This window comes from Manis javanica, chromosome 13, assembly GCF_040802235.1.
Source record: "Manis javanica isolate MJ-LG chromosome 13, MJ_LKY, whole genome shotgun sequence".
In the NCBI taxonomy this organism is placed as follows: Eukaryota; Metazoa; Chordata; class Mammalia; order Pholidota; family Manidae; genus Manis; species Manis javanica.
This window is the reverse complement of record NC_133168.1, coordinates 99088363-99116218: the sequence shown is the minus strand read 5'-3', so window position 1 is coordinate 99116218 and position 27856 is coordinate 99088363. Positions and strand designations below refer to the sequence as shown.

The following is a 27856-nucleotide window of genomic DNA, read 5'->3' as shown; positions in this document are numbered from 1 at the left end:
AGCTGGGCCCCTGTGCTGTGTGGTCCTGGGGAGACAGCCTCACATCTGGGGGCCTCAGTCTCCCCACCTACACAAAGGGCCCAGCCCTCAACAGCTCAGCCACGCGTGTCTCCTGCAGAGCCGCATCGGGCAGGGTGTGCAGTTGCTACCACATCCCCGGGCGTGGGCTCGAGGCCCTGTGCGGGCGCAGGAGGCAGCCCCTGCCACGCTCAACAGCCACTGTGCCCAGGGCGCCCAGGCCGGCCCCTCTGCCCCCCCAGCAGCTGGCCCCTCGGCCCCTACCTGTGCCTGATAAACGCCCGCCGGATCCCTTGGTCCTAATCCCACAAAGGAACGGTTTGCAGGGGGCGCGCCGGGCGCAGAGTAGGCTGCGGAAGAGAGACCGAGAGCCCGTTAGCAATGGCGGCGGCGCGCCAGCGCCCGGAGAGGGGGGCCGCGGCCCAGGGCCACACAGTGTGCCTTGCCCCCGGCACCCAAAGCCATGGGTCTCAGCCACACGACCCGACCGGCGGCTTCTGCGGAGAGGGAAGGCACGGAGTGAAAGCTTCAGTGGGCAGAGGCCGCCGCCTGCTCCGTCCTGCCCCCGCGGCCCTCACCTGCGCGCTGCCAATTACCGAGTGCATCTTAGTTACTCATCGTCCCCCTGGAGAGCGAGGGGAAGGCCGGGTGCTGCATACGTCATTCACAGCTACACGTATACACACGTGCGCATACACATTTGTAGTTTAACGTCACTGACCACGTTTTGTGGATGAGTGACTAATTAGAGGCCCAGCGCTGCAGGGGACACAGCACTTCACACAGGTCCCCGGTGGTCTCGGCTGGGGTGGGGGTAGTGGTGAAGCCTAGGGCTGCCCAGGGGAAGCAGGTGGGACTTGCAGTTAAGAGCCCCATGGGGTCCTGCCTAAGTAAGTGTCCACCGTGGGCCAGGCACTGGGCGCAGCCCCAAATCCCTCCTGGGGCCTCAATGCAGAAAATGCAATTACTGCCTGCTTCACTGACGGGAAAGTAGGTGGAGGGCTGGGCAGCTAGTGTCACCTCCTCCTCACTGCCTGCCCTGTAGGCTGCCCTAAACATCCCCCCATTTATTCTACCAGTTTGCTCCCAATGTCCTACAGCGTGGGTACAGCGACTGAGAAAATGGAGGCTCAGAGAGGTGAGAACACTTGCCCGAGGTCACACAGGCAGGGAGCCACAGAGGCAGGATTTGAACCCAGCACCCCCACACTGCCTCTGGCACTTAGAGAAAGCCCATCTGCACGCAAAGCCACCATAGGTCTTGGGTGGTAGAGTGCTGGGGCAGGGGCACTGCACGCAGCAAAGGGGTGCTGAGGGGCCCAGAGGGAACTGTCCCCTCTGGCTTGTGTTAGGGGGAGTGAGGGAGAGAGACGCTTATGAAGGGCACAAGGGGCAGACTGAGATGGCAGGGCGAGGTCAGGGGGCTCTCAGGGCCACCGACTGGGCCAGCTTGGCCTTAGGAGTGCAGGCTGCCCTGCGTGTAGAGGGCAGGCAGCCCAGAGGAGAGGGGTTGGCCCCCTCAAGCCTGCACTGGTCTCCAAGGGCAGGCTGAGTACATACGGAGCCACACTCCACGGGGCAGGCCCCAGGACTGGGGCGCGCGGAGCTGCTTCCCAGCCTGCAGCAGCACTGGACAGGGGGCACCAGGGGCCAGGGAGCTGCGATCTGAGCCATGGCTAGAGGGTGAACCGTTCAGAAGGAGAGGTGGCCGACCCAGGGCCTTCTGGGAGCAGTGGAACCTGTCTTGCCTAAAGGTGTGGCCCAGCTCAGGTCACTGGCAGGAACAGGGCCCACTCTAGCTATTATTTCCCAAGAATCCAGAATTCTGGAATTTTATGCAAAAAGTTCTAACCTTAGAACAAAAACAGATTCTCATTTCCCACAAAGACACGATGGGGCCGGGTCTGGCTTTCAGGCCCCAGTCTGAGATCTGTGTTTACTTGCACAGAGGGACTTGGTGGCCCAGAGTGGGCACCCGGGGGCTCAGGCCACTCGGCCAGTGGGGGCAGACCCAGGCCTCGCCCCTTGCCCCGGCAGCCGGGGAGGGGAGGGGCCCCAGGGACACCGCGCGGCTGCGGGCACCGCCTCCCGAGTGCTTACAGGGCGAGGTTGGCGATGTGCTTCCTCCCTCGGATTTGGTGGCAGGGGGGAGCGCCAGCCGCGGCAGCCCGGGGGGCGGGGGTGCAAGCATCTGAGCAGAAAGGCAGTGACTGGACATTTTGAGCTGACCACTTCCATTTAACTGGGGGGAACAGAGAGACAGGTGGTTAGGGGGGCGCCCCCGCGCCTCGGGCTGCCACCTGCCGCCCTGCCAGGGGAGGGCCTGAGGGGCAGCGGGCCGGGCGTGACATGGGTGGGACCAGGTTGGGAGGCACCGCACCTGCCCGCTGGCCTGAGCCGTGGGCTGCGGCCTGCCGGGACCACGTGCCGCTGCGTCCCGGCCACAGCCGACCTCCAGGTGCTCTGCGCACTGCCGGGCACACCGAGGACACAGCCGTCCCCCACCTCACCCGCAGCTCCGCATCTGAAAATCCCCAAGCACCAAAAGCTTTTTGTGGAAGTGTGGGGAGAGCCAGCCAGAGCTGCAGCTGCAGGACCTGACCACGGGGCGCTGTGTCAGACACGGGCTGTCCGTTCCAACGCCTGAGAAAGCCTTGATCCTGACCTAGCCCGGCTCCGGAGCCTCAGATGGGGACTTTGGGGCCTCTGTTTGCAAAATCACTTAGAGCTGAGGCCAAGTGACGCACCAGGGCCCCAGGGAGGTCGCTGCTGGCGGCCCTGTAGGATGGAGGTAGGCCTGTGCCCCCACACTCACCGGTCCAGGCTGCTGGCTGGCTGGGTCACAGGCCAGTGAGACGAGATCTTTGAGCGGGTCCTGGGGGTTGAGGTGAGGTGGGTAGCGGATAGCCGTGTGCGGGAAGTAGGTGGAGGCCGTCTGGGGCAGGATGGAAGTCGTGGGGAAGTGCAGGGTCGAGGATGGGTGAGGGCTCCGGGCGATCCCTGAGGGGAGAGGGAGGGTGCGGTCAGCAGGGGCAGCGGCCAGTGTACCATCTCTGTGCGACTGTGGGGGTGAGCCGCACCTGCATCGTGGGGTGCTGTGTAACAGCCCGGCCTGACCCAGGAGCCCGACCATGGACCAGGCATCGTCATCGTTTAGAGGCCTGACCTCGATGACTTCCACTGTGATCCCAGGGGGCGCCCGTATCATCCCTCATATTCTCCTAAACAGAGGATGGCGGGACAGCTTGCAGAGGTTATATTCTCTGTCCCAGGCACACTGCAAGCAGGTGGTGGAGCCAGGATTCAAGCCCAGGCTGTCTGGCCCCACGCTCTGTCTGCGGATGTGCCTGATGGGGACGAGTCCCAGAAACGGGGACACGCGCCGTGTGGCCAGTGTGTCTGGCGTCTCACTGAGCCCTGTGGGTTCAGGGCCCGTCCATGCACAGTGCACGGCGGGCTCCGCCCTGTATGCTCCACGCGGCACTTGCTCTCTTGACCTGAACAATTCAGGGACTTTGGGTGAGTTTGCTTTGGGATTGGAATGCCCCTGGCACCCTGAGCAGCAGCCGGGGTCCGTCAGCACTAACTCCGCCTCCTCTGCCCAGCCTCCAGACAGAATTTTGGGCCTTCCAGGCCACAGGGCCTCAGTTCTGACAGCTCAGCTCCCCCGAAGGAGCTGAAAGCTGCCACAGCCGGTACACAAACGGATGAGTGGCCACGTGCGGATACAACTTCATTTACAGAACAGGCCGCCGAGGGCCTGGTTCGCCGACTCCTGGCCCAAACTGGCTCTTTTGACTGTTGCCCCTTCCTGTGTGTGTGTCTGCCCTCAGTGGCACTGACCATGCTACAGTAATGGGGTAACAGGAGTGCACCCATCACCGCACAGCCTGGGTGTGTCTAGCCGCGCGTTGGGCTTGCCTACCTCCCCGTGACCACCCGTCTCAGGTCTCTTTAGTGGGACGTAGGGGAGCAGGTGCAGGGAAGGGGAAGCCGTACGGAAGGGGAAGCTGAAGCCCTGAGACTGAGGCAGGCCCAGGCGCCCCCCACTATGGCACCTCTAGGCTTTCTTGCCTGGCAGGAGGCAGCAGCAGCAGGCCCTGCGGTCAGATGGCTGGTGGGACCATCCTAGCTGTGAGGGGCCTGATCGGAGGGCCCAGCCGCCCTGCTGCCCGGGGGCCTCCGGCACTCACCGCTGTGCACGGCGATGACAGGCCGGTGGTGCTGCGTGAAGCTGGAGAGGCGGGGGGAGTCCTGGGGAGATGGGCTATTGAAAGGCGACTTGTCCATCTCTGTCTTCTTCACTGGGGACGAGATGCCTGTGTGGGAGAGGCCAGAGGGTCAGGGGCCTGCGGGCGGGCGGCTTTGCTCCCAGGGCCCTGGGACCTCCCCGCTGCAGCCCCTGCCCCTCCTTCTTCCAGCCACCTGTGGGCGGTGGGCCGGGGGCCCCTTGCAGAGAGGAGCAAATGGAGCCACAGGGCCATGGTCTGAGGACGGCTGTCACTGGGTTCCCTCAGTGCCACAGCCCGGCTCCCACCCTCCCGTGCCCCGGGGTCACCAGAGCCCTGAGGGTGGGGGCAGCAGGAGGACAGGGACGAGCCCGCGGGGCCCTTTGCGTGTGCGCCACGGACACAGTCTTCCCTGCAGGGCCACTGAAAGCGTGCACAGCCTGGACCAGGGCCTGAGACCCACCGGCCTGGGAAGGACTTGCTGCCGTGCCTTGGCAGGTGGGGGGCACGTACGGGCTTCGCCAAGACCCTGGCACAGAATGGACGGTGGCTCAGGAAGGCGTCCCGGTGCCAGGTTCCCCGAGCGGCCCCTGCCGTGCAGCCCACCCACCCAGATGCCAGTGCTAAGGATGGCAACGTGCCTGAAAAATGGCACAGTCCCAGCCAGACCCATCCAGGAACCTGCAATCTCAGGGAAGTGTGGCCTGTTTAGAAACATGGGCATGTTTAGAAACTATTAAAAAAATGTATCCTAGGGTGAAATGGCCACTCAACCTCGGTGGGGGGCTGGGCCCCGTGTGGGCACCAGCTCCCCTCTCCAGGTCTGCCTCCCCACGGGGACATTCAGGCGGCTCGGTCCCTGGGGGGGCTGTCCTGGGCACTGGGTGGAGCTCAGGCCCCCACCTCTGGTACCTCCAGATGATGTCAGGAGCTCCCAGCTGTTACAACCACAAATGTCCAGCTGTGGCCCAGGGTCCCCCAGGGGCAGGACTGCCTGGTTAGAATCCTGCCTGCTGAGAGGCCTGTGGCCGCGTTCTGGGGGGCAGGCACCTGTGCAGGGCCCCCACGGTGCCCCCCATGTGTTTTCTTCTCCCAGCAACGCTGCTGCATCCCTCCCCCCACCCGGGGCATGTTCATGGAGGGGGCCCCCACGGCTGCGGGGAACCACACCAGGGAGCCAGCCTCCCGGACAGCCACTGCGCCATCCGCTGCTGTTCCTCTTACGAACCCTGCTGCCCTCTCTGCCCTCAGCCAGGCTGGAAGCGAGCCACCCCAGGACGTGGGTCAGCAGGGCCGGGAGCCCGGGGGCTGAGCTGGGCCGCAGCTGGGCCTTGGGAGCAGAGGGTCGGGCTCCCTGGGGAACCCGAGCCGGTGGCCTGCGGGGGGGTGCGGCCGGCCCTGCAGGCGACATGTGATCTGTGCAGGAGGGCGAAGGCTCCCAGCTGGCTGGGGGCTGCCGCATGGAATGGGGCTGGGCTGCCAGGTGCTCGCTCAGGAGGACTTCCTAGAACAGCCTGTCCTGGGTGGAAATAGCCCAGCACCCCCTGCCCACCCGCCCATCTCCAGGCCCTCCCGGAGCTCCCAGACCCAGGCCTGCGGGAGCCCCAGGCAGGGGGCGGGGACAGCCCGGCCTGGGCCCTTCAAGGAAGAACGCTAAGTGCCCCCAGAGGGTCCCAAGGTGCATCCCCGCACCCCGTGCCCCTGCTTGTCCAACAGACATGCCTGCGATGGCCCCATGCGAGCAGCTGCCATCCGGTCAGGACAAGGTCCGCACACCCTGTCGGAGCAGCCCGCCTTCTCCACACACGCACCTCTGCATCCCCAGCCACACCCCCCGTCTGTCCCAATCAGAGACATACACCTCTGATGAGCACACGCCTGCGGGCCCCCAAGGGGTGTCCTGCCCGCTGATCACGCATCCTGGCTGGCACCCATCTGAGCAGAGTCCGTAGCTCACGAGCAGGCCTGCGTGTCCCCAACCTGAGTCCCTCCCACAAACAAGTCCCTCCTGATAAACGCCATCTCCGCTGGGAGGGCCCTCCTCTGGCCACCCGCAGGGTCTCAGGGGCCCTCTAACACAGGGTGGGGTGGAAAGGTGTCTGGATGGAGTGCGTGGCTTTGATAGAACAGCCAGCACTCACGGGCCACACACGCAGGCGTGTCACTCTCTGGGGGGCCATCCTGGCACTGGGGGCTGAGCGGCCTCCCTGGCCCCACCCAGCTGATGCCAGGAGATTCCCCAGTGTGAGACCGCAGGTGTCCCCGTGTGCCCCATGTGCCCTGGCTAAGACCCTCTGCAAGGACTTGGGCAGGGCACATCTGTGCCTGCTCCCAGGTCATTCCCACAAATAGTGGGGTCACAGAAGTCCCTACAGCTCACAGGGGTGGAGACAGGCCTGATGGGGGAAGTCACATGCCCAAGGCCACAGAGCCAAAATGGGGGATTCAAGCCCATTTCTGCAACTCCATAGGCCGTGCTGCCCCCTCCTGCCCCCAGGTTTATGAAAAGATGGGGACAGAGAGGTGGGTGGTGCCTCCCTCCCCTCACATAGTAACTGCCTGTTGGGGTCCTGCGTCGTAAGGGAAGGCCGCAGCAGCAGCAGGGAAAAGCACTCTGGGGGCGGAGCACAGCCTGCCCTCTTTCAGCTCTGCTTGGGCAGGTGATCAGGGAAGGCTCCTGGAGGAGGTGGCCAGGAGGGTACAAAGGCCTGGAGGAAGCCTGTGGGCCCTCAGAGATGTGGCTGCAGGGATCCTGCCTGGGTGGGGCTGACGTGATCTCTGCAGCCCTCTGCCCCTCCCAGGTGGGGAGTGTGGGGGCACGGTTCAACTGAGCCACAGAGGGAGAGTGCTCTAATCAGCTTAAACTCCTTAATGAGCAGCTAATTGGGGGCTGTCTAGACAGGAAGCTGGAGGAAGCCGGGGAGGTGGGAGGGGGAAAGAGGGAGGGGCGGGAGGGATCAGAATCCCTCTCTCTCCCGGGCTGTGCACCCCTAGAGGGCAGGGACGGGCCTACAGAGGGGGCTTCTGCTGAGGCTCCCAGGGGAGGGACAGGGTCTGCCATCCCCTGAAACCACCAATGGAAGCAGAGGGGACAGGCCCCGGCGACGCTGCCCTCCAGCTGTGAGTCCCTGCAACCCTGCAGCTGCTCTGGGCTCCTCCCCGCCCGCCCGCGCCCTTGGCTGCGGCGGCCACTTCCCCCTCAGGCAGGATGCTTAGACCCAGGGGCAGTGACTCCGCCCTTTCAAGATTTTTTATTTTTTGAGCACCTTGAATTAAATGCTAGGTTCTTCACTTCCAACCTTTTTCTTCTCAATACACGTAAGGCTGTAATTTTCCCCTTCACGGCTGCTGTGGCTCCAGCAGAGGCTCTTTCAGCTGTAAACAGCGTGCACTTTATATGCAGGCAGCCTCTCCGATCACAGTGAATGAGGTGCTTCTGCGTTCCCCCATCAGTAAATGGCAGGGCAGACGTTAACCGTCTCCCAATATCTGCTCTACTCTCCTCCTTAGTGACAAACCTTGAATTTGAGATGGGCATATAATTGCCCAAAATATGACTATGTTTCTCAGTGTTCCTTGAAGCATAGCAAGGCCACATGACCGACTCAGGGATATAGAGGAAAGCACAACAGGTGCACCTTAATGGGAGAGGATATGCCCAGACTAGATCCTTCTTTTTTCTTTCTAGCTGGAATACAGACATGATGGCTGGAGCTGCAGCAGTTTTCCTGGACCATGAGGTGAGAATGAAAACCACCTCATGGAGGCAGAGCGTTAAGACAGGAGACTAATTCCCTTACATACCTGCCCAGGGCTGTGGATGGCTGGACATTTACTTGTAAGATAAATGTGCTGTCCTTTTGGGTTTTCTGTTTCTCACAATCAAACTTGAAACTCCCATTGTGGAGATGAGGAAACTGAGGACCAGAGAGGTTAAGTCACCTGCCCACATTTACACAGCCCACATAGCGAGTCAATGACACAGCTGGATTTCAAACCCAGGTCCCTCCAATGCCTGAACCTGGCCACTTAATTGTAACCTTACACTGCTCTTCAAGAATCCTGTAGGCACAGCACTTTGTAGAGACAGATCTTTATAAGAAAGCGAATCCTACAGCGATGGGGGGTGGAAGGTGGGAAGAATGAAGACAAGGAGGGAAGAAAAGAAATCCTAAGGTTTACTGGGTGCTTATTATACGCCAGGCCTGTTTTAGGGCTGTCAAATGTATTCACTCAATCCCCACCACAAGCCTATGAGATGGGTACTGCAGGATTAACACCCCCTTTTTACAGAGGAGGAAACTGCAATTGAGACAGGCAGGGTCACCAGAAGCTGTGGCCTTGAGCCCGCATTCATATTAACTACGCTGTCGGGTGAACTATTGATAAGGGATAAGGGTCTTGAGAGAGGGCTGCTGGGGGCACACAGACCCCGCTGGGAACCTGACGCCCTCGCCAGTGTAAGGTAAGCGGGCACGCCACGCTGCATACCACTGCCTCCGTCTCACAGATGCTGGCTGCAGGACAGCAGAACCTGAAGGCCGAAGCGGCTCTTCAGATAAGACCGTGGTGGAGAGGGGAACCCCAAGGAAGGGAAATCTCTGGGGAAAGCCCTTGGGGAGATGGGAAGTAAACAGTATCCCCAGGGGCTGGCGGTCACTAGAAACGAGACCCTCCCTGTGGGACTGCTGACCCTGTATGCTAGGAACCCCATGAGTACCCCATTCTCTGGACCCTATGAAGACAGAGGTGAAACAGAACAAAATCTATCCTAAAAGGACGCTAGAGGAAAAGACACGGGGTCCTACGGAACTGGAACCCCACAGAGAAAGACCCCAGGGAGAGGGGAACTCGTCAAAAGGACTCCAGGGAAGACCCCAGAGAGACGGGACCCCACATCTCAGGACCCACCAGCGGGGACGCTCAGGGTCTACGGCAGGCCCCAGGAAGAAACTCCTCGTTTATGAGAATCGCTACTAAGTCAATTCTGTGGATCAAACACCAGAGGGGGCGGGCGCAGGGCAAAACGTGTCCTCCGCCCTCCCTACTCTAAGCGGAACCAAATAGCTCCAGGAACGTGAACCCGGACATCCCAAAAGAGCGCTGCTCACGCGACTACAATTCCCAGGAGGCCCCGCGGCTCCAGGACGGCTTCCCTCTCTCCGGTGCCCGCGCAGTGCCTGCCGGAACACGGAGTCCCCTCTGCGGGAACCACCACCGGAAGGCCGGCTCCACCCTCGCCGCCAGCCCCACCTCCTTCCATGTCCTCCGTCCAGTTGCGGCTGCTACTCGTGGGCGAGCTGGGCGAGGTGTAGTAGTCGCCGCCGGGGCTTGTGTCCACGTCTTCCTCCATTGAGCCCGATTTGTGCCGCTTGCTCCTAAAGGGAGGGAAGGAGAGCGAGGGCGGGTTACCAGAAAGACGCGGCGCTGTCGGGAGGCGTTGCTAACTTCCGGCCTCTTGTGGGTCGGGCGAGAAGTGCGCTATCGCGAGACGGCACAAGAGCCGCGGACTTCCCGCGGGCTCTCAGTAACACCTGTGAGAACTTGCCCGCTGCTGGGGTGGGACCCCCGGGCTCGAAAGGGTGGGGCTCAGCCGAGGTCACACAGAGAGCCAGCAGGGTGCAGACTAAAACCCTGGAGGCCTGGGCAATCACTTGGCCTAATGTAATCGACAGAACAACCCGCTAGGATTATGGCCCCACTTTACAGATGCGGAAACCGAGGCAAACACGATGTGCAAGCTCAGGTCACACAGCCCATCTCAGCGGGAACCGGTATCTGCATCCCCGTGGCATCTCAGGGGCTGGGTCCATATTACCCGAGGCTGCGGGAGCCCTGAGTGGAGTGTGGGGACTAGGGAGAGAGATACGTGGGGCTGGGTTTTGAAGGATGAGTAGGAGTTTACCAAGTGCAACATGGAAAGTCATTCCCAGGAGAGGAATGAAGCAGCTGGGATCAGATGGAGGTGGGTAAGGGCTGTGAAATGCCCAGAGGTGGGGCCCCAGACACATACCCGCTGGAGGAAGTGCTGGGTAGTGTTCTTCGCATGCCAGTGCTGGCTGGATTCAGATCATATGCCAGGTGCCCCTGCAGCTCCCCCAGGGAAAAGTTGGGTCCTGTTCCAGTCACCACAGGTGCTGTAGGGCGACAGAGCAGAGTGAGGGAGGGACCAAGATCTGGGGCTGCAGTTAGAAGGATGGGAAGCCATCTGGGAGCCAGCAGTGGGAAGGGAGCCCCCTTCCCAAACTGGCCTAGTTCCTAATTTGGCTGAAACTGGCCTTATTCTATGGATCAGACTGAGGTCATCCAGAGAGGCCAAGGTTATGAGAGGCAGAGGCACAACTGAGCTGGAGGCCAAGCTTCACAGCACTCCTGGAGGCTGGTGCCTGTTGATCTGGACAGGGAGGGCAATGGTGTGGTTAAGGCGGGCAGTGTCTGGAACTCCCTGGGTGGGATTCCGACGGGGGTGTCTGGGGGAGTGGGGTGGGTCCCCAGCAGGTCCACGCGGACAGTGAAGGGACAGGAGCTCTCTGGGCTCTCCTCCCGGGGGCTGGGGATGCCCCAGGACGGAGGGATGCTGGGTCGGAGATTTCTCGGCACCCTCATGCCGCATGTGGGGTCTGTTTCCTGGGGAGGAAACTAGGTCACTCTGCCCTCAGGCTCTGGGAAAGGCCTGGATAAGAGCCTAGGGTGGTGGTGACCGCATGGCTGCAGAGGATGAGGCGGGGGGAGTGGGGCAGAGCATGGGCTCCTTCCTCTTCCAAGACCCTTTCCCTCTCTGACGCTCCTCCCCCGTGTGAGTCCCTCCCCTCTCTGGGTCCCAGCGCGGGGCTGGCCGGGGACACTCACTCCGGGACACTTGGATGAGCTCAGTGACGCTGAACACACCGGAGGTGACAAAGCTCTCCTGGAAGTCGGTCGTGTCTGGAACAGGGAGAGAACTGGGGTCAGCGGGTCTGTCTGCTTCCTGGACTCCCTGGGCTGCCCAGGCTCTGGGGCTGGACCCAGCCTGGGTGGTTGCCCTGTCCACCCCCTGCAGCCCCTCTGCCCTTCCATGGCAGGAGCAGATGCTCTTTTCCGAGTCCCTCCTCAACCCTTTCTTCTCCCGCCTCAGCCAGTCACCCCCTTTTGCAGGGGGAGGGTCCCATGGTGGCCCAGCCTTGCCTTCATCCTGGGCCCCCACGCCGTAGCAGGATGCAAGCGGAGGCCCGACCCAGGTTCAGATCTCGGACAGGCCCCCCCCCCACTCGTCATGTGATCTCAGACAAGTCCCTTCCCCTCTCTAACAGCAAGCCCCCATGCTCCCTAATCTCCAAACAACGGAGCTGCACACCCTGACATCTGGGTGCAGTTGGGGTTTGAATCAGACTCCCAGGAGGGGCTGGCTTGCCTTCTCTGTATCGGTTACCCCCGGGCTGGGCCGGGGCTCCTTATCCCTCTCCCTCCAGACTGGAAGCTCCTTGAGGGCAGGGGCCTCTGTCTGCCCAAGCCCTGTGGTGACTACACCAGAGCCTGTCAAACAGCGGGGGCTCACCCCCAGGCTGAATGGAGGGGCAGCTGGCAGGGCAGCAGTTCAAATCCGCAGTGTCCCCAGAACCACCCTGCCTCATGTCAAAGGAAGAGGGACCCTCCTCCCTTGACTGGGGGTGGTTGGGCCCATTTTATGGCTTTGGAAACCAAGGCTTGCCAACGAGAAGGCAGGGGCCCCGGCCAACTTTGCAGGGCTGGGAGCAGGCCTGTTCTGCCCACTGGAGACCTCACGGGTAGGCCCCCTCAACTCAAAAAGCATCGAGGGAGCACCTCCAGTGTCTGGGGCTGAGCTGGTCACTGGGGACACAGCAGGGGGCAGGCAGAGTTGCTTGTCCCCTTGAGCCTCAGTCCAGTGTGGGCAGCAGGCACCACACAAGATCAAGAAGTCAAAAGATGTACACCCGTGCCCACAGCAACATGATGGATGACAGCCCCAAGTGGAAACAGCCCAAACATCCGGTCACACGGGAGCGTCATGCAGCCATGAAAAGGAGATCCCTGACACGGGCTACACGTGGATGGCCCCTGAACACGCGGTGCTCAGAGACACTCCAGACACACGAAGCCGCATGGCATGTGACCCCATTTGTGTGGGACGTCCACAACAGGTGAAGCCACAGACAAATTAGGTTATGTGTATTTTACCACAATTTAAGAAGTTTTTTTAAAGGTCATGAAGTCAAACGTGGTGTTTGTGAGTCAGGGCTAGTAAGGCAGCTAGGGTCAGGGGAAGCTGCTGGGCAGGGGACCTATTTTGCCCAAAGAGCTCAGAGAAGGCTTCACTGCAAAGGTGACATCGCACCCAGACCTCAGGGTAGGGGTGGGTAAGACAATTCTGGGCATTAAAATTTGGGAAGTGCCAGGAACAGCGTTTGGCACACAGTACCCTCCAAGTGCACGCTGACTGCTGTGATCAGCATGAACTAAGTGTGATGTTTCACCACCTCCCTGAGGGCCTCCATATTCTGGGCAGTGGGAACAGTCTGTGCAAAGGCCCCGGGGTTGAAATGTGCTTGACAAGTTGGAAGCCAACAGGGCTGGAGCAGAAGGGGCGGGGAGGGCAGTCAGAGTGGAGATGGGTGGCTCTGGGCTTTGTGGGGAGCCAGGGGTGGGGGACAAAGGGGAGCAGTTCCTCCCCAGATCCCCAGGGGGCAGCACAGGCCACAGGGAACTCACCACAGCCCAGTTTCTCAGCTGTCCGAGACCCAAGCTTTGTGCACACCCTTTATTGAGCAATTACTCTAAGCTGGGCCCATGCGCGGAGGTTCAGGGCCACAGCTGCCGGAGGGGGGACAGGGCGGTGGCCCCCCAGTGTCCAGGGGAAGTGGCCATGGCTGTTTCCTGCCAACCCAGCTAGCCAGCTGGTGTCAGCACGCCCCTCCGCCCTCCCCCACTGGGGTTTCCTGTTTGTGCAGCACCGGCCTCTCCATCTCCAGGGGACTCCCTGGAGGGCGGGGAGGAAGTGATTTCCTCCACCAGACGCTGGAGCACCCCACGGGACCAGGCCGAGCGCCACCACCCCGCCTGCCTTGAACATCTGGCTTGGAGGCAGGCGCCTGGGGATCACAGGAGGCCAAGGAGAACCTGAGGCCAGAGACAGGCCAGGGACGGTTAGCGTGGGGCCTGCAAACGCCTTGGAACCCGTGGGCAGATGCCTGAGCCGGCCTTCCAGTGGGGCTGCCCCCTCGGCCCCTGCCTCTTCCTGCTCCCTTGCCAGCCCTGCTTCTTCTGCATCCCTGAGGCATCGCATCTCTGGTTTTTTTTCCTTGCTGCACATTCCTGCCTCCCACCTTTCTTTCTACGAATATGTATTGAGCACCTCTAGGGCGCCAGGCTCTCTACTAGGCACTGAGGACACGACAGCGACACAAGGACCTCTGCCCCCAAGCAGGTGGCCACTTTCTATTAGGAGAGAGAACAAACACAGACGCAGTCACCAAGCCACTAAGCAAAGACATACACAATGGCTAACTTCCTAGGAAGGAATAAAACAGACGGTGGCGACTGAGAGCGGCTGAGGCTCTTGGGGGCACTGAGAGGGGACGGTCTATGAGCTGAGACCTGGGGGACCTTGAAGGGAGAGCAGTTTGCTGTCCAGGCAGAAGCACAGCCATTGAGGCACGAACCTGTCGGTATCTGTGAGGTGCTCAACACAGAGCACACTGCAGACGCTAAGCAAGTCATCCCTGTGTCACAGGCAGCGACGGGCCCCCCCTCACAAATTCCCAGACTCACCCAGCGTGATGGGTTTGCTGTCCTCCTGGTCGGAGCCCATCCCCGCCCGGGGACTGCCGCTCTGCTCCGCGTCTGCAGAGAGAAGGAGGGTTTGGTGATGTTGCAGGAACACCCCGACCCCCACCCCAGGTGGAGAGGGGACATCAACACCAGCCTGGGCCGGTGCCGCGGATAGGTGGCTCCCCGATGTGCCGAGGCCCCGCGGTCTCTGCTTGGCCCCTGCCTCGGCTGCTGCCCTGGAGAGTCAGGGGCATCTGGCAGGGCACTTGCAGACGCCAGCGCAGGTCCCACGGGTGGCCAGTGTATTCGGGTGCTGGAATGCGGCCTCAAGCACGGGGCAGGAACCTGAGTGCAGGGGCTGGCTCAGTTGTAGGTTAGAATCCTCGTCTCCCTGAGCCTCCATGTCATCATCTGTGAAAAGGACACCTCCTTCCTGACACGAGAGGGTATCTCACTTAATCCTGCCTTACCCCGTGAGGGAGGAGTTAGCATGATCCCATTTTACAGATGGGGAAACCGAGGCCAGAGAAATGAGTTCTTGGACGCTTGGACGGTCTCCCTGCAGCCTCTGCCCTTGAGGTCCTGGGAGACCAGACTTTGGTCTTGGGTTGACACTAAGGGTGTCTGGAGAGGGGGCCGAAGGCATCTGTTTGCAGCTGGAACACCCCCACCCGTCCACCCGGCTTGGGTGCTCCCTCCCACCCTGGTGCCCGCCTCTCCATCTTATCTAAAAATAATCAAGCTCCTTGGCAGGCTGGCGAAGCAGACAGACGCTGAGCTCAGCGTTATTGGCTTTGGCAGCCTGGATGGAGGGCTAGCCGCAGCCCCCGCTGCAGCCCCCACACTGTCCACCCAGGACCAGGGAAGGGGCACATGGCCGAGCCCAGCCAGATGGAGCGCCAAGCTCTACCCATCTGTCGCTCAGGTCAAAGGCCAAGGTGGTGGAATCACCATCAAATGCCAAAGAAAGGGAATCAGGCCTCTCCCACCTGCCACATTCCAAAGCCTGGTGTGACTGCTGTGTGACCTCAGGTAAGTGGCTTAACTATTCTGAGCCTCGTTTTCTCTTTCAAATTGCGTGAGCAGAGCCCAGACCTGACTGGGACGCCAGGAGGTGGCATGGAGGTAATACTTATGAAGTACTTAAGGCATATGGAGCTCAGTACATACACTGCTCATCACATTACTATTATTGTTTGTTGTTATTGTTAAATCCCTGAGATGACTGGAAACGGGGTAGTGGTAGTGTTCTCACTATATATGTTGCCTTAAATCCTTAAGATCACCACAAACCTGGCAATGCTAGTCCATCCTCTCCGGCTGCCTGGCCCCGTGACTGTGGTACTGCACATGCCGTGTGCCGAGCACCGCCTGGCTGCCAGCACTGAAAATGCCCCATGCCTCAGTCTCCCAATCCACAGCAAGAGTGGGTGGCGGATCCCCCCCTTGGCTTGCCTTTGTGGCCCTGGCCGTGGCCAACTGGGCTGGGCAGCGCTGGGCAGAGGCCGAGAGGAGGGTGCCCGGCTCGGCCCCGCGCCCTGCGGCTGTTTGCGAGCCGGGCGGCCAGCGGCCCCTTGGAGCCGGCCAGTCCTGTTTGGATGGCCGCGAGGCTGGGCACGAGCGGCCGCTCCACTGGGAAGGGCCCAGCCTGGGCAGCCGGCCGCTGGGCTCTGGGCCTTGGGCACAGGACCCTCTTCCGGAATCGGTGCCCACACGGATTCAGCAGGCCGCGGTGCCTGGCTGACACCTGGGTGAGTCCCTGTAGGGGGGAGTCGGAATTGGGCAGACGGGGCTGTGGGCCTTTGGCACGCGGCTCTGTGTCACTCTCCTCTGTGAAATGGGCACTGCCTCGGAGGCTGCTCATGAGGGAACAGGTGACCACACACGCGATCAAGCGCCTGAGACGGTGGTTGGCGCTCCACCAACGGCAGGGGGACTTTGTTCTACTATTACTCCTGGTGTCTCCGTCTTGGGGGTTGTTGTTTGTGTCCATCCAGACGCAGGGCCCTGCCCGTGGCTGGCTCTGGTTTGGAGTTCTTGCCCCATTGCTCATTCACACTGGGACCTCAGACCAGCCACATCACCTCTCTGAGCCTCAGATTTCCTCTGCTGTAAAATTTACCATTTTTTCTGTTCCTAAGCATACAGATTGGTGTCATTAAGCACACACACACTGTTGTGTAGCCACCCCCGCCCTCCATCTCCAGAACATTCCATCTTCCCAAATGGAAGCTCTGCCTCCATGAAACACTCACTCCCCACCCCCTCCCCCAGCCCCCGGCCCCACCACCCACTCTCTGTCTCTGCAGATGGGGCTCCTCCAGGGACCTCCTGGGAGCGGCATCAGACGGGATCTGCCCTTTGTGTCTGGCATATGTCACTGAGCACAGTGCCCTTGAGGTCCGTCCATGTTGTAGCAGGTGTCAGGAAGTCCTCCCTTATTATTATTCCTTCTTATTTTTAACCATTGCCGAAACCTCGAAATTTTCTCCTCCACCTGCTGACCGCTGGCCTGTCACTTGGCTCCTGAAAACTCCTCAGCTCCTAGATCCGTCCAGCAAGGCAGCCACTAGCCACATGTGACTTTCAATTTAAACTAGCTAAATTGAAATTAGATTTTCAGGACTTCGGTTGTACCAGTCACCTTTCAATACTCCATAGCCACGTGGGGTCAGTGGCGACCAGGCTGGATGGCGCCGAATATTGCCGCCATCACGGGAAGTTCTGCCGCGCTGAGCTGCTCAGGATGTTCCCATGAAAAATGAGGAAAAACAAGAAATGGCAGACCATTCTTCTTCCTCCCATCCCCTTAGAAGTCTAGCCCTAAAATGCACCTTTCCTGCGGTCTGAAGAGAGGTACCCAGCATGGATAATGCCTAAGGCTGTCCCCAAGGGGGCAGCCTTCGTCTGCGGAGGAGTTTTTACTGTGTTAAGCGCCTCAAGGCACCATCTCCGTCAGTTAGCCCAATCGACGAGGTGGGTAAACTGAGGCCCAGCTCAGACAGTCTATTTCCCAAGGTAGATGTCAATTCAAAGAAGGTGTCTGCCGAGCAACAAAGGTTCTGGGATGTCTGGGGACATCTGTGGTCGTTGTGACTGGGGCATCCTCCTGGCGTCCAACGAGTGTGGGCCTGGGAGGCTGCCCATCCCTCCCCACGGCGCTCAGGACGGCCCCACAGAGAATGAGCTGGCCCCAGTGTCGGCAGGGCCGAGCAGGAGAGACCCATCTAGAACCATCTAGCCTCAGTGGTGGCGAAAACTGGTTCTTCAGGGGGATAGAGTGGCTGAGGGATTTTGCTCTTTTTATGTATAGAACAGATATTACAGATATAGCACATAAATAAATATATAATATATGTATGAGATTAACGTTTCCTGGGGTGGAGTGATTAAGGGGAAAAAGTCTAAGAAGGCTCTTTAGAGGGAGGCAATAATGAAAAAAAAGGAGGAAAGGGTCCTTCCTACACACGTTTAAAGTGGTGTAAAAAAAAAAAAGGCATATTTAATAGAAACAGCATGAGACCTGCCAGGCCCTTTACCGCCTGGCCCTTTACTGGAAATGGGCCAACCTCTGGCTGTGTGTCCTTGGGCAGGTTCTTTGACATCTCTGAGCTGCCATCGCCTCATCCATAAATTGGAGCTGAACTGCACAACCGTTTCTTTCTTTCCTTTGATCGCTCAGCAGATTGATGGCTGAGTGCCTCCTGGGTGCCAAATGCCTACAGGACGCAGACTGACCAAGACGGACAAAAATTACTGCCCTCCTGGGTGGGGCAACAGGCAAGGAACACGTACGGAAATAAACTGAGATGGTAATTTCAGGCTGTGCCAAGTGCCAGGGAGGCCATACAACCTGGAGATGCGGGAGGCAGCCCCTGGTGGGTGAGGGGCTGCGACCGGAGCTCCTGGACAGTTGAGAAGGACTCTCAGTGTGAAACGGTACGCTGTGACAGTTAACACTTAGTGAGTCATTCCTTTGGCTGCGTTGGACAGTACATTTCACCTCCACTGACTCATTTAATCTGTGAAACTCTCCCAAGGAGGGACGTGTGATTATCATCCCCATTTCCCAGATGGGGGAGCTGAGGCATAAAGACAGGCAGTAAATACTCAGACCCACACAGAACCAGCTGGCGGTGATGGGCCTGGAGTCAACGACCAGAAACCCTGAGAGGGTCCTGTGGGTCTGGTGCTTTAACAAGGTGAGGCCCAGGAGGCCCTTGGAGGGGGCCTCAGATGCCGCCAACTGCAGCACCCCTTTCTTTTCAGCAGCTTGGGGTGATGGCTGGTGTTTGGACCCTGTGCTCTGGCCAGTCAGGTAAGGCTGCTCCCCTTGGGATCCTCCACTCCTCTGCCCCTGCCAGAGGTATCTTCTGCCATCAGCTGTGGCACTGGGGACAGCCGGGCTCAGAGTAAGCTCTTTGCACCTCTCTGCTCCACCTGTGCCGACAGGCAGAGCCCCCAGGCCCTGTTACACAGACCAGGGAGATGTCAGAGTTCTCCCACCAGTGGGCGCTGAGGTGTGGGGTGAAAGATAGGGGTCAATAATAAATAATGGCGATGATGATGACGATGGCAGCTGCTTCCATGCAGAAACGCCAGGAGTCAGGCGGTGCCTTCGACACAGACCCATCTATCACTTCTGCAGAAATCCTTGCCTGAGGCTGACAACCCCCAGATTACCCAGAGAGGGGGAGTAAGTTACCCATGGCCACACAGCAAGGAAAGCAAAAGGGTCAACTCAAATTCATCCGCTTCTCTCTTACAATCATATAAATGGACATCTTTTCGAATTGTATATAATATCATCAACAGTCGGCTCTAGAACGTTTGCTTGTTTGTGAGTTTCCCCCTGACCTCACCTGCCTTCCCTGGTACCCCTCTCACCCCCTGCCCCCTGAATACGTTGATTTCTGCAGCTCACCTCAGACCGGGGGTTCAGTTTGGCATGTGGTGCTGTTCAAAATGTGTCCTCGTCCACAGGAGGAAAACGTGGACGCGATCTGCTTCCACAGACCGTGGGAGCCGGGGAACCAACGTCCGGGCTCTCAGCAGCCCAGCCGGGGCCCTCCTGCGGCGAGCCTTTACCCAACATGGGGCTCCGCAGAGAAAAAGGGGGCATGCCTGTGGATTTCCCAGGGCAGCGAGAGACTCTTCAGAGCCTTTAAAATGCACTGGGGTCTGGAAGGAAAGGCAGCAGGTCCCGAACTCTTCTGATCTGGGGGCATCTCATGGAAGCTGGAGCCGTGCCCTGAAACCTGGGCTTGAGTCCCATCCCTGGCACAACCCCACATTGGACGGGTCATGTCTCTCGCCCCTCTGAGCCTCAGTTTCCCCATCTGTAAAGTGACCATTCTCAGCTGCTGCCCTGCTGTATGGGTGTGAGGTTCAAAGCACAGGAGCTCTGGAAGCGGGAAGGCCAACGACAGATACGGGGATAAACACTGTTCTGGGGACAGCATTTTTCCAAACTCAGAAGTTAAGTGAACTTTGTCTTTCTTCTGCCCACAGCCCTCCAGGGCTTGCACCTCTCAGGGTCAAAGCTCAAGTCCTCCCCACAGCCCCCAGGGCCCTGCACAACGTGTCCTGTCCCCTCCCTGCCCTGCCCTCCTCCCTCTCTCTCCCTCACTCGCTGCTCCAGTCACACGGGCCTCCTTGCTGTTCTTCCAACATGCCAGGCACAGTCCTGCCCCAGGACCTTTGCATGGGCTGTTCCGCCTGCTTGGAACACATTCCCTCAGTATCTACGTGACTCACACTCTCCCCTCATCCCTGGACCTTCCTCAAAGATCTCCTTCTAGAGATACACAAGAGGTGCCTTTTAGCACCGTGCATGAAGCATAGCTAACCATTCTCATGCTAGTATAAGTGAGACTCTGGCCCTCAATGGACGTTGTATTTCAAGTGCCTCCTTGGTTTGGCCTGGGACCAGTCCCCTCAACTTCCCAGGTCTGCAGGGTGTTTGTATGCGGCTGAAACGTCACCACCCTCAGTATAGTTTTGCTCAAACACACACGTGATCACAGCCATGACAGAAATGTAAACTGGATCCCACTGACTAAGCGTACAAACTGTTCCTTCCCGTCGTCCATGGCCAGGAGCCCAAATTTGGTCTGTCCCAGCCCATGACAGGCAGCGCTGTGGACTCCGGTCCTGCCACTTCCACCTGGACAGCATGCACTTTCTTTGTACCCAACAATTCCCTTCATCCTGGTGGCAAAAAAACTTCCATTGTTCATAGCTGGGGGGCCAGTGCAGTGCCTGCCGTTCATCTCACAGAGGTTTATTGATCACCTACTACTTGCCAGGCACTGGGGAAATGGCAGAGAGCCAAGGAGGGGAGAGGCAGACGGGAAACGAGCCAACGAAAGAAGCTGAGATGATTTCACATGGTTTTAAGTTTCACCGAGGCAATAAAACCAGGGGGCTGGGACAGAGGGTGGCTTTGGGGCAACTTTTGACAGAGAAAGGAGGCAGAAGCTCCCTGAGGAGGTGACCTTAGCCCTGAGGACTGAGGAGAGGGAAGGAGTCAGCCATGGGGAGAGCTGGGGCAGCTGGTACGGCAAGTGCAAAGGCCCTGAGGCAGGTAAAACATGGATGTTTGAGAAACAGACCATGTGGCTCAAACACTGAGCAAAGGGGAGAGAAGCTGGGCCACTCAGGGCCACGTGGGCCGCAGTGAGAAGCTCGGGCCTTTATTCGCAAGTGAGATAAGGAGTGATGTGACTCAATCTGTGTTCTATTTTATGCCCGTTTCTGGCCACGGGCTCTTAGAGAAATCGGAACCCTCACCCACCATTGGTGGGAATGTGAAATGGTGCAGCTGTTGTGGAAGAAAGTTGGCATGTCTTCAGGAAGTTAAACATAAAATCGCCATATGCTCCAACAACTCTACTCCTATGTACATACCCAGAAGAACTGAAAACAGGGAGGCAGATATTCGCACACCCGCGCTCACTGCAGCCTTAGCCGCAGTAGCCAACAGGTGAAGCAACCCAGGATCCACGCGCAGATGCACGGATGCACGGATGCACACAGCGCGGTCCATGCACACCTGGAATAGTCAGCCTTAACAAGGAAGGACGCCCTGACACCTGCTACAGTGTGGATGGACCTCAAGGTCACGGTGCCCAGGGACATAAGCCGGACACAGAAGGGCAGGTCCTGTCTGCCCCCACTCCCAGGAGGTCCCCAGAGGAGCCCCGTCCACAGAGACAAAGTGTCTGGTGGGGCCGGAGGCTGGGGAAGGGGCTGGAGAATGAGTGTTTCATGGGGACAGAGCTTCAGTTTGGGAGGATGGAAAGTTCTGGACATGGATGGGGGCTGGTGGCTGCATGACAAACGAATGTGCCTCGTGTCCCAAGCTGTGACTTAGACATGGTAACGATGGTGTTTCATGTTACATATATCTGACCACAGTAAAACACACAAGCACACACAGTCCCTGGCTGCTGAGTGAATTCTGGACTCCTGGGGGCTGGGACACCACTGAGTAGGCGTGGCTTGAGTCCCAGGGGACCTAACAGCCTGGCCCAGCGTCACGGCCTGGGCATGGACAGCCGGGTCACGTTTAATTCATCTTTGGGATGTAGAAAGGACAGGGCTTGCTGAAGCCATAATTACACTTATCTAAACCTGGCGGGGTCCGGGAGAGCCTGGAGCTGTTGCTCGGGCCTAGCGGCCCGTCTGCTGGACCAGCAGCAGCCGCGAGGCGAGCAAGCCGGGTTTATTGTCCAACTTTACTGGGCTTCCAAATGTAGCTGGCTCCGCCGGGCTGCCACGTCCGCCTCCTAACACCAGCCAGCTTGAGAAATAACCAAAGCCAGGCCCTGGAGTTCCCAGCTCCCGGGTGTCACCGGCCATTTTTAAACATCAGCCGGCTAAGTTTAAACTTCCTCAGTCCTGGAAGGCCATGCCATGCGTCTTCCCTGTGCCTGCCTCTCCCTCTCAGGCAAACACCACCATCTCTTCCAGCCCAGTTCTAACATCTCCAGAACGCCCACCCGTGGCCCCTTGTCCAAACTTTTGTCCTAGACCCCATCACCCTGGGCAAAGTCTGGTATAAATATATGAAAGTCCAAAGTTCTCCCCATGGCCCATCGGAGCCTGCATGACCAGACCTATCCCCTCCTGACCTCCTCTCCTCCCTCCCTCTCTGCCGCCTTCTCTGCTCCAGCCACGTGGGTGGGCCTCCTGGCTCTTCCCCAACACACCAGGCCCAGTGCTGCCCCAGGGCCTTTGCACGGGCTGTGCTCTCTGCCTGGAATGTCTGTCCTGCAAATTCCTGTGTGGCTTCCTCCCTCACCTTATTCAGGTCTCTGCTCAAATGTGCTTTATGTGTCCACAGCCCCCTGCACAGGATCTGGACTTGATGGTGGGGAAGTTCAAGACATGTGCTGGGCACCTGCTGTATACCAGGCCCTGTCGTAGGCTCTGGGGACACAGCAATGAACAAAACAGATAGAAAGTCCTGCTTCGTGAGGTTCATGGACACAGGTTTCCTTCTGGCCACCCCAAGGGGGCCCAGGGGTTGAGCCACAGCATGAAGGCTTCAGGCTAGACTGGACTTGGACTTCTCTGGTACTGTGGCCGGAGGACTAGAACAGAAATTGCCCTGGGCTTCAAGGAATTCCAGTACAAGTCCTGACTCTTCCTGGACACACTAGCCACCTCTTGCCCACTGTAGGCTCAAACCCACGGGCCCCCAAAGCCTGCAATGGCAACAACTGGCTGTCAGCCTCCCCAGTGCTGTGTGACCTCAGCTAAATTACTTTCCCTCTCTGAGCTTCCACGACTTACTTAGTATAAGAGCATCTAACCGCTCTCCTGGCTGCCGCCAACCCCAGGCCTTTTCCAGGAGCTGTTTGGACACATCGAAGGAAAGGAGGCCAGATGCTGGACGTTCACGGCGCTCGTTGTTCCCCAGGGGAATCTGAACAAGTGTGGGACGTGAGAGGCAGAAGGGCGCGGCCTCCCCAGCCCTGTCCTTCCTGGCCGGCTGTGTTCCTCGAGTCTGGACCACGCTTTCCATCTCCCTCTCCCCTGCCGCCGGCCGCCTGGGCCCCAGCCAACCTGCTTCGGAATCACTTTCAAAGAAGTTTCTTTTCCTTCCCACCCAGCCGGGCCCTTGCCCCGCCCGCCCCGTGGCCTGGCTCTGGGCCCCGTGGGCACTCGAACACCTCTGGCCAGAGAGGTGGCTGGCGGCCGGCCACCGTGGCACTGGCCTCCCTGCGCCAGGCCTGGGCCATCCACCCGGAGACCTCGCGCTCGACCCCTGGGACCATGGCCCTGTGCTTGGGGGCGTCCGGCCCGACGGGGAGGCCCTCGTGGGCCTCATGGGCCTGCAGGCCGGGGCTCGCCCCACCCAGGGCCGTGCCTGGTGGCCACGCCGCCCCATGACATCACCTCTGCGGCGGCCATTTCCTCCCCTCTCCCAGGCCCGGCTTCCAGATGCTTCGCCGAGCCTCGGCGGCCATTTCGTGCGTACAGGAGCCGCGGGCTGGCACGGGCCTGGTGCGCCGGGCCCTCCCCTCCGGGGTGGGGTGAGTGGGGGGCCTGTGTGCACGGGGTGCGCAGCCTGCGCCCCCCATGCCCGCCTCGCGGTGCACGCCGACCTCCCGGGGGCACCGAGGACGTGAAAAACAAGGTTAAAAATACCCACACGCGCACCCTCGCCCCCCACCCCCTCCTGGTCCCCTCCAATGTCAAATGTGTCAACGCCACCCGGGGTGGGGGGGGGCCAACTTAAAATAACTCGCTGTTTACATTTGGAGCAAATTCTTGGCTTCTCCAACAGCTAGGCCAAGGCTGTTCCCGCCTCCCTGGCAGGCCCGGCACAGCGGCGGCCGGGGGCTCTGGAGCCACATGTGCCCACGGGGTGTGCACACATGTGTGGGGCATGGGCAAGCCCCGGAAGCCATTTGTGGCCACATGGTGGATGGAGGTGGCGGAAGCGCCAGAGAACATCCCCTGCCAAGGATGGGCGCAGGGTGGGGTGGCCTGGGGGAGCAAGGCCCCTTCCAGCTCCCCCTTCCTTCTGGTGTTTTTGGGCCGCATCACCAACTCAGCAGACCCTGGGGAGTCGGGAGGCAGAGGCCGGCGGCCTGGCCGAGGGAGGTGGGCAACAAGGTAGGGTCCTGCCCCAAGCTGTGTGGCCTCAGGCCACCCTTGCCCCCCTCTGGGCCTCCTGGGAAAGTGCACTGGCCTTCCTGACCCCTGGCATGGGATCGGCAGAATGGATCCCATCCCAGTCTGGGCACTTGGCATGGAGGGAACGGGTGTGGGGGGGGCACAGGACGTGGCGGCCCCTTGATGCCTCAGTTTCCTTTTCTTCAGAAAGATCTAACGTGCAGATACCTCAGACTGCTGGGTGCTCCATTTTACAGGGGGTAAACTGAGGTCTGAGACAAGAAGGGCCTTGCCCCCCAGTCTCCTGGCCAGTCAGTGGACAATGGGGTTGAAGCCCAGTTACTCTGGTTCCAGGACTGACATTTCCAACCCGTGGCCTCAAATGCAGGAGGAACTGGAAATTAGAAGTCCTGAGCTTGGAGGCAGGGCTAGGGGCGCCTTTTCCCCTCCCTCTGGCCTTCCTGTGGTCTCTTCCTGGAGCCGGGCATGTCCCTGGTGTTCAATAAATGCTTGCACATAGCTGGGACTAATAGATGCTTGCAGACAGGTGAGAGGGACCCCCCCCAGCAAAGCCTGCCACACAGTAGACACCCAACACATGCTTTTGCACAAATAACTGGGATTCTCCTGATAGGGCCTGGCATACAACAGGTGCAAAATAAATGCGTGTTGGACAAACAAATCTGAGGAACATTGGGAAAACTGGATATTCCGAGGACACCAGGTTTAGGCTGATGTAGAAGTCAAACAGTGGTGATGCAAGGGATAGCTGGCAACAGGCCAAGGGCAGGATGTGGAATGTTACCCGAGCATTGCCCATCTCGATTCCCTTTCTGAGGATCAGCAGAAATCCCCTTTTGAGAATCCCCTGCCCCCCACGGCTTCAGGTCCTGGGTATCAGATGGAGGGACTATGGCAGGAGAGGCCCAAGGAAGTAACAGGAACCTGGCCTGGGGGCCCAGGAGGGCTTCCTAGATGAGGGGACATTGGAGTTGGGCCTCGATGTAGGAGTAGGAGTTTGCCGGGCACAGAAGGGGTTTGTGGGAAAAGAGAATAGCATATGAAAATAGTAATAACCACGACTTCCATTTATTGAGTATTTATATGCCTGGAGCTACATGCATTTTTTTGGAGGGGCAGATAAGGCCTGGAGGAGGTTAGGGCCCAAGGCCGGGCTTTGACCCCATGCAGAGTGGCCTGGCCCAGCTGCCTGCTGCTTTGATGAGTGCATTGGGGTCTGGCAGACACTGGGCAGGTGCACAGTGGGTGTGCAGCAGGTCTGAGGCCGGGTGGACTGGCCAGCTCTGCCCCTTCTACAGAGCGGATGAGGCCAAGCCTGCTTCCCCCAGGGCCAGATGGGGGCCGCAGCTCCCAGGGAAGAGGGGTTTGGCTGCGACTCATCCCCCTGCCTTGGCCAGAAGGGTCCCCACTAACCAGGGAGCCACCAGGAATGTACTCTGTCCTCTGCCGACACTCAAGGAAAACTGGGAGGCAGCTGTGGCCTCCCATTAGGTCTCCCCAGCACCCCAGAACCTCAGGCTGGCCTGATAAGCCCCTGCACCCTGCTCCCTGCATGTCCAGTGATTCCTCCTGACCCCGGAAGTGTGCCCATTTCATGGATTTGGAAACCGAGGCCCAGTGAGCAGATTGGGGTCAGCCCACCTGTTCCTGGGGCATCGGAGCCACATGGCGGGACTGCCACAGCCTCCCTTTGCCCCCCGACTGGTTGTTGTCACATGGATGGAGTGGGGACAGCATGGCGTCCACTCAGACACCGTCCTGTGCTGGCATCTGGCTGGGTGCCACAGGGGTCTGCAGCGGTGTTCCCATTTTTCAGAGACGGGGTGTCAGTTAGCTGCTGGGTGGCCCACCTCAGTGAATATTGTGGGTTTCCATGTGCATGCCTCCCCGGCTGGCGGGCAGGACGGGCCACCTCCCTCCCTCCTGAGTCTCCAGACTGGGGCCTACTGTGCGCTCCATGCCCACCAGACCCGCTGGTCAGGTGCAGACTCTCAGCCCCATCTCATGGATGAGGAAGTGGAGGTGCGGGGCTGGGCAGGTGGGGGCCCGAGCTCCATGGTGAGAATGAGAATACAGAGCGGCCAGAAGGCTGCTGTTCAGGACGACCACTCAGCCTGGGGCTGGACCCCCGGCAGGTGCCCAGCCAGCCCGCCCACGGACCATGACGGGCACGTTCCCAGGCATGTCTGGGGTACCTTGCCCCCGCCTCGCCCTTCTCCCCTGCATGTGCCCAGGCAGGTGGCTGGGGTGGGAGGGCCAGCGCCAGCCTGAGGAGGGGCCATACGATCCAGGGCCAAACTGTCCCACTCAGCCCGGCCTCACGGCGCCACCAGATCCACCTGGAATCTGCCTCTGGCGGGGTGGCCCCATCACCTCTCAGGGCAACTGCTATCCCCACCCCCCATGGTCTGTCCCCCTTGCAGTGGCCAGAGGGCGCCCATGAGCACCTGTGTTGGATTCCCCTCCTCGGCCCACAGCCCTCCAGGGCTCCCACGTCCCCTGTCAAAGCCTAAGTCCCCCAGAGGACTGGCCCTGCACATCTGCCCATCCCCTCCCTGCTCACCCTGCCTCCCTCTGCTGCAGCTGCAAGGGCCTCCTGGTGCTTCCTCCTACACACTAGCCCTGCCCTGCCCCAGGGCCTTTGCACAGGCTGTGCCCTTCGCTCAGTCTTCCTACACCCGGCTCCGCCTCACCCTTTGGGTCTCAGCTCAAATGTCAAGTCCTCAGACCTCTCCAAAGCAGCGCACTGCTATTCTGTCACCTTTGTTCTTCCCGACAGCTCTCACCCTGGACGTGTAGGTTGTTTCTTCGTGTGTCACCTCCACCGGCGTGTGAGAGGGCTGGTTTTGTGCCTGTCTTGTTCGCTGTGCCCGCTGTTGGCACTTAATAAAATATTTACTGGCTACAAAGTAGCTCTGTGGCTGAGCGCTGAGTATGTCTGCCCTGCACCCTTTTTGGGTCTTAACCGGAGAAATGCTCACAGGCAGGCTGACCTTAATATGGGGAAACTGAGGCCCAGAGAGGGACACCACTGGCCTGAGGCCAGTGGGTGAGCAGGTGACAGGGGCAGGAACCCCAATGTGCCCCACTGCCTTCCTTCCTATACATCCCCCAGTGCCCAGATGGGGAAACCGAGGCATGGGGAGACGGGAATGAGCGTCAGAAGCAGGTGACCCAAGCCAGGGCTTGGTGCCCCGCTCGGCACCGTCACTGGGAGAGAATGGGGTGGCGAGAAACAACGTCAACAATAACAGGAACGGCATTGACTGGTGCAGAGCCACCCTGAGCTCATGGGGCTCCCCTCTGTGGGTCAGCTCAAGGCCCTGGGGGGCCCCTTTAAGAGCCTCCCCACCCCCGCTGGGAGCCGGCCCGGCCTCCCCTTATGTAAGCAGGCCAGCTGCCCTTGCATAACCCGGTTACATAAGGAAGCAGGGGACAGGCTCCTCCATCCGGCAGCAACCTGCGGCGGGCCGTCTGTGGGGCTGGTCCCCGGGCTGGGCTGCCCAGCGTGGGCCACCCAGGGCTATGCCTGCTTTGAGGGCCTCTGGGTTGGCTCTGGCCTGGGAGATGTGCCCTGGCTCTCAGATGGGAGAAATGGCAGGCTTCTAAGTCTGCAAGTGGACGGAGGCTGCTCCCACTGCTCTGAAGGTGAAACTGAGGCCCAGAGGGGGCCAGCGAGCAGCCTGATGCAGCAC

The 27856-nt window shown here is 59.8% G+C and overlaps 1 protein-coding gene across 5 annotated transcripts in view; it reads right to left on the bottom strand.

Moving 5' to 3' along the window:
- NFIC (nuclear factor I C) overlaps nucleotides 1-27856 on the bottom strand; it is a 61812-nt gene that overhangs the window by 9381 nt on the left and 24575 nt on the right. For 2 of the 5 annotated variants that reach the window (XM_037018120.2, XM_037018117.2), the window contains exons 3-9: nucleotides 14013-14084; nucleotides 11097-11171; nucleotides 10261-10384; nucleotides 9501-9625; nucleotides 4212-4337; nucleotides 2834-3018; nucleotides 2119-2260 (exon numbers count right to left, since the gene is read on the bottom strand). In XM_037018120.2, coding sequence (XP_036874015.2) covers nucleotides 2119-2260; nucleotides 2834-3018; nucleotides 4212-4337; nucleotides 9501-9625; nucleotides 10261-10384; nucleotides 11097-11171; nucleotides 14013-14084 — 849 coding nt within the window. Of the gene's footprint in view, nucleotides 1-282; nucleotides 369-2118; nucleotides 2261-2833; nucleotides 3019-4211; nucleotides 4338-9500; nucleotides 9626-10260; nucleotides 10385-11096; nucleotides 11172-14012; nucleotides 14085-27856 lie in introns of all 5 variants that reach the window. The other 3 variants (XM_037018119.2, XM_037018122.2, XM_037018124.2) reach the window with 3 other exon arrangements.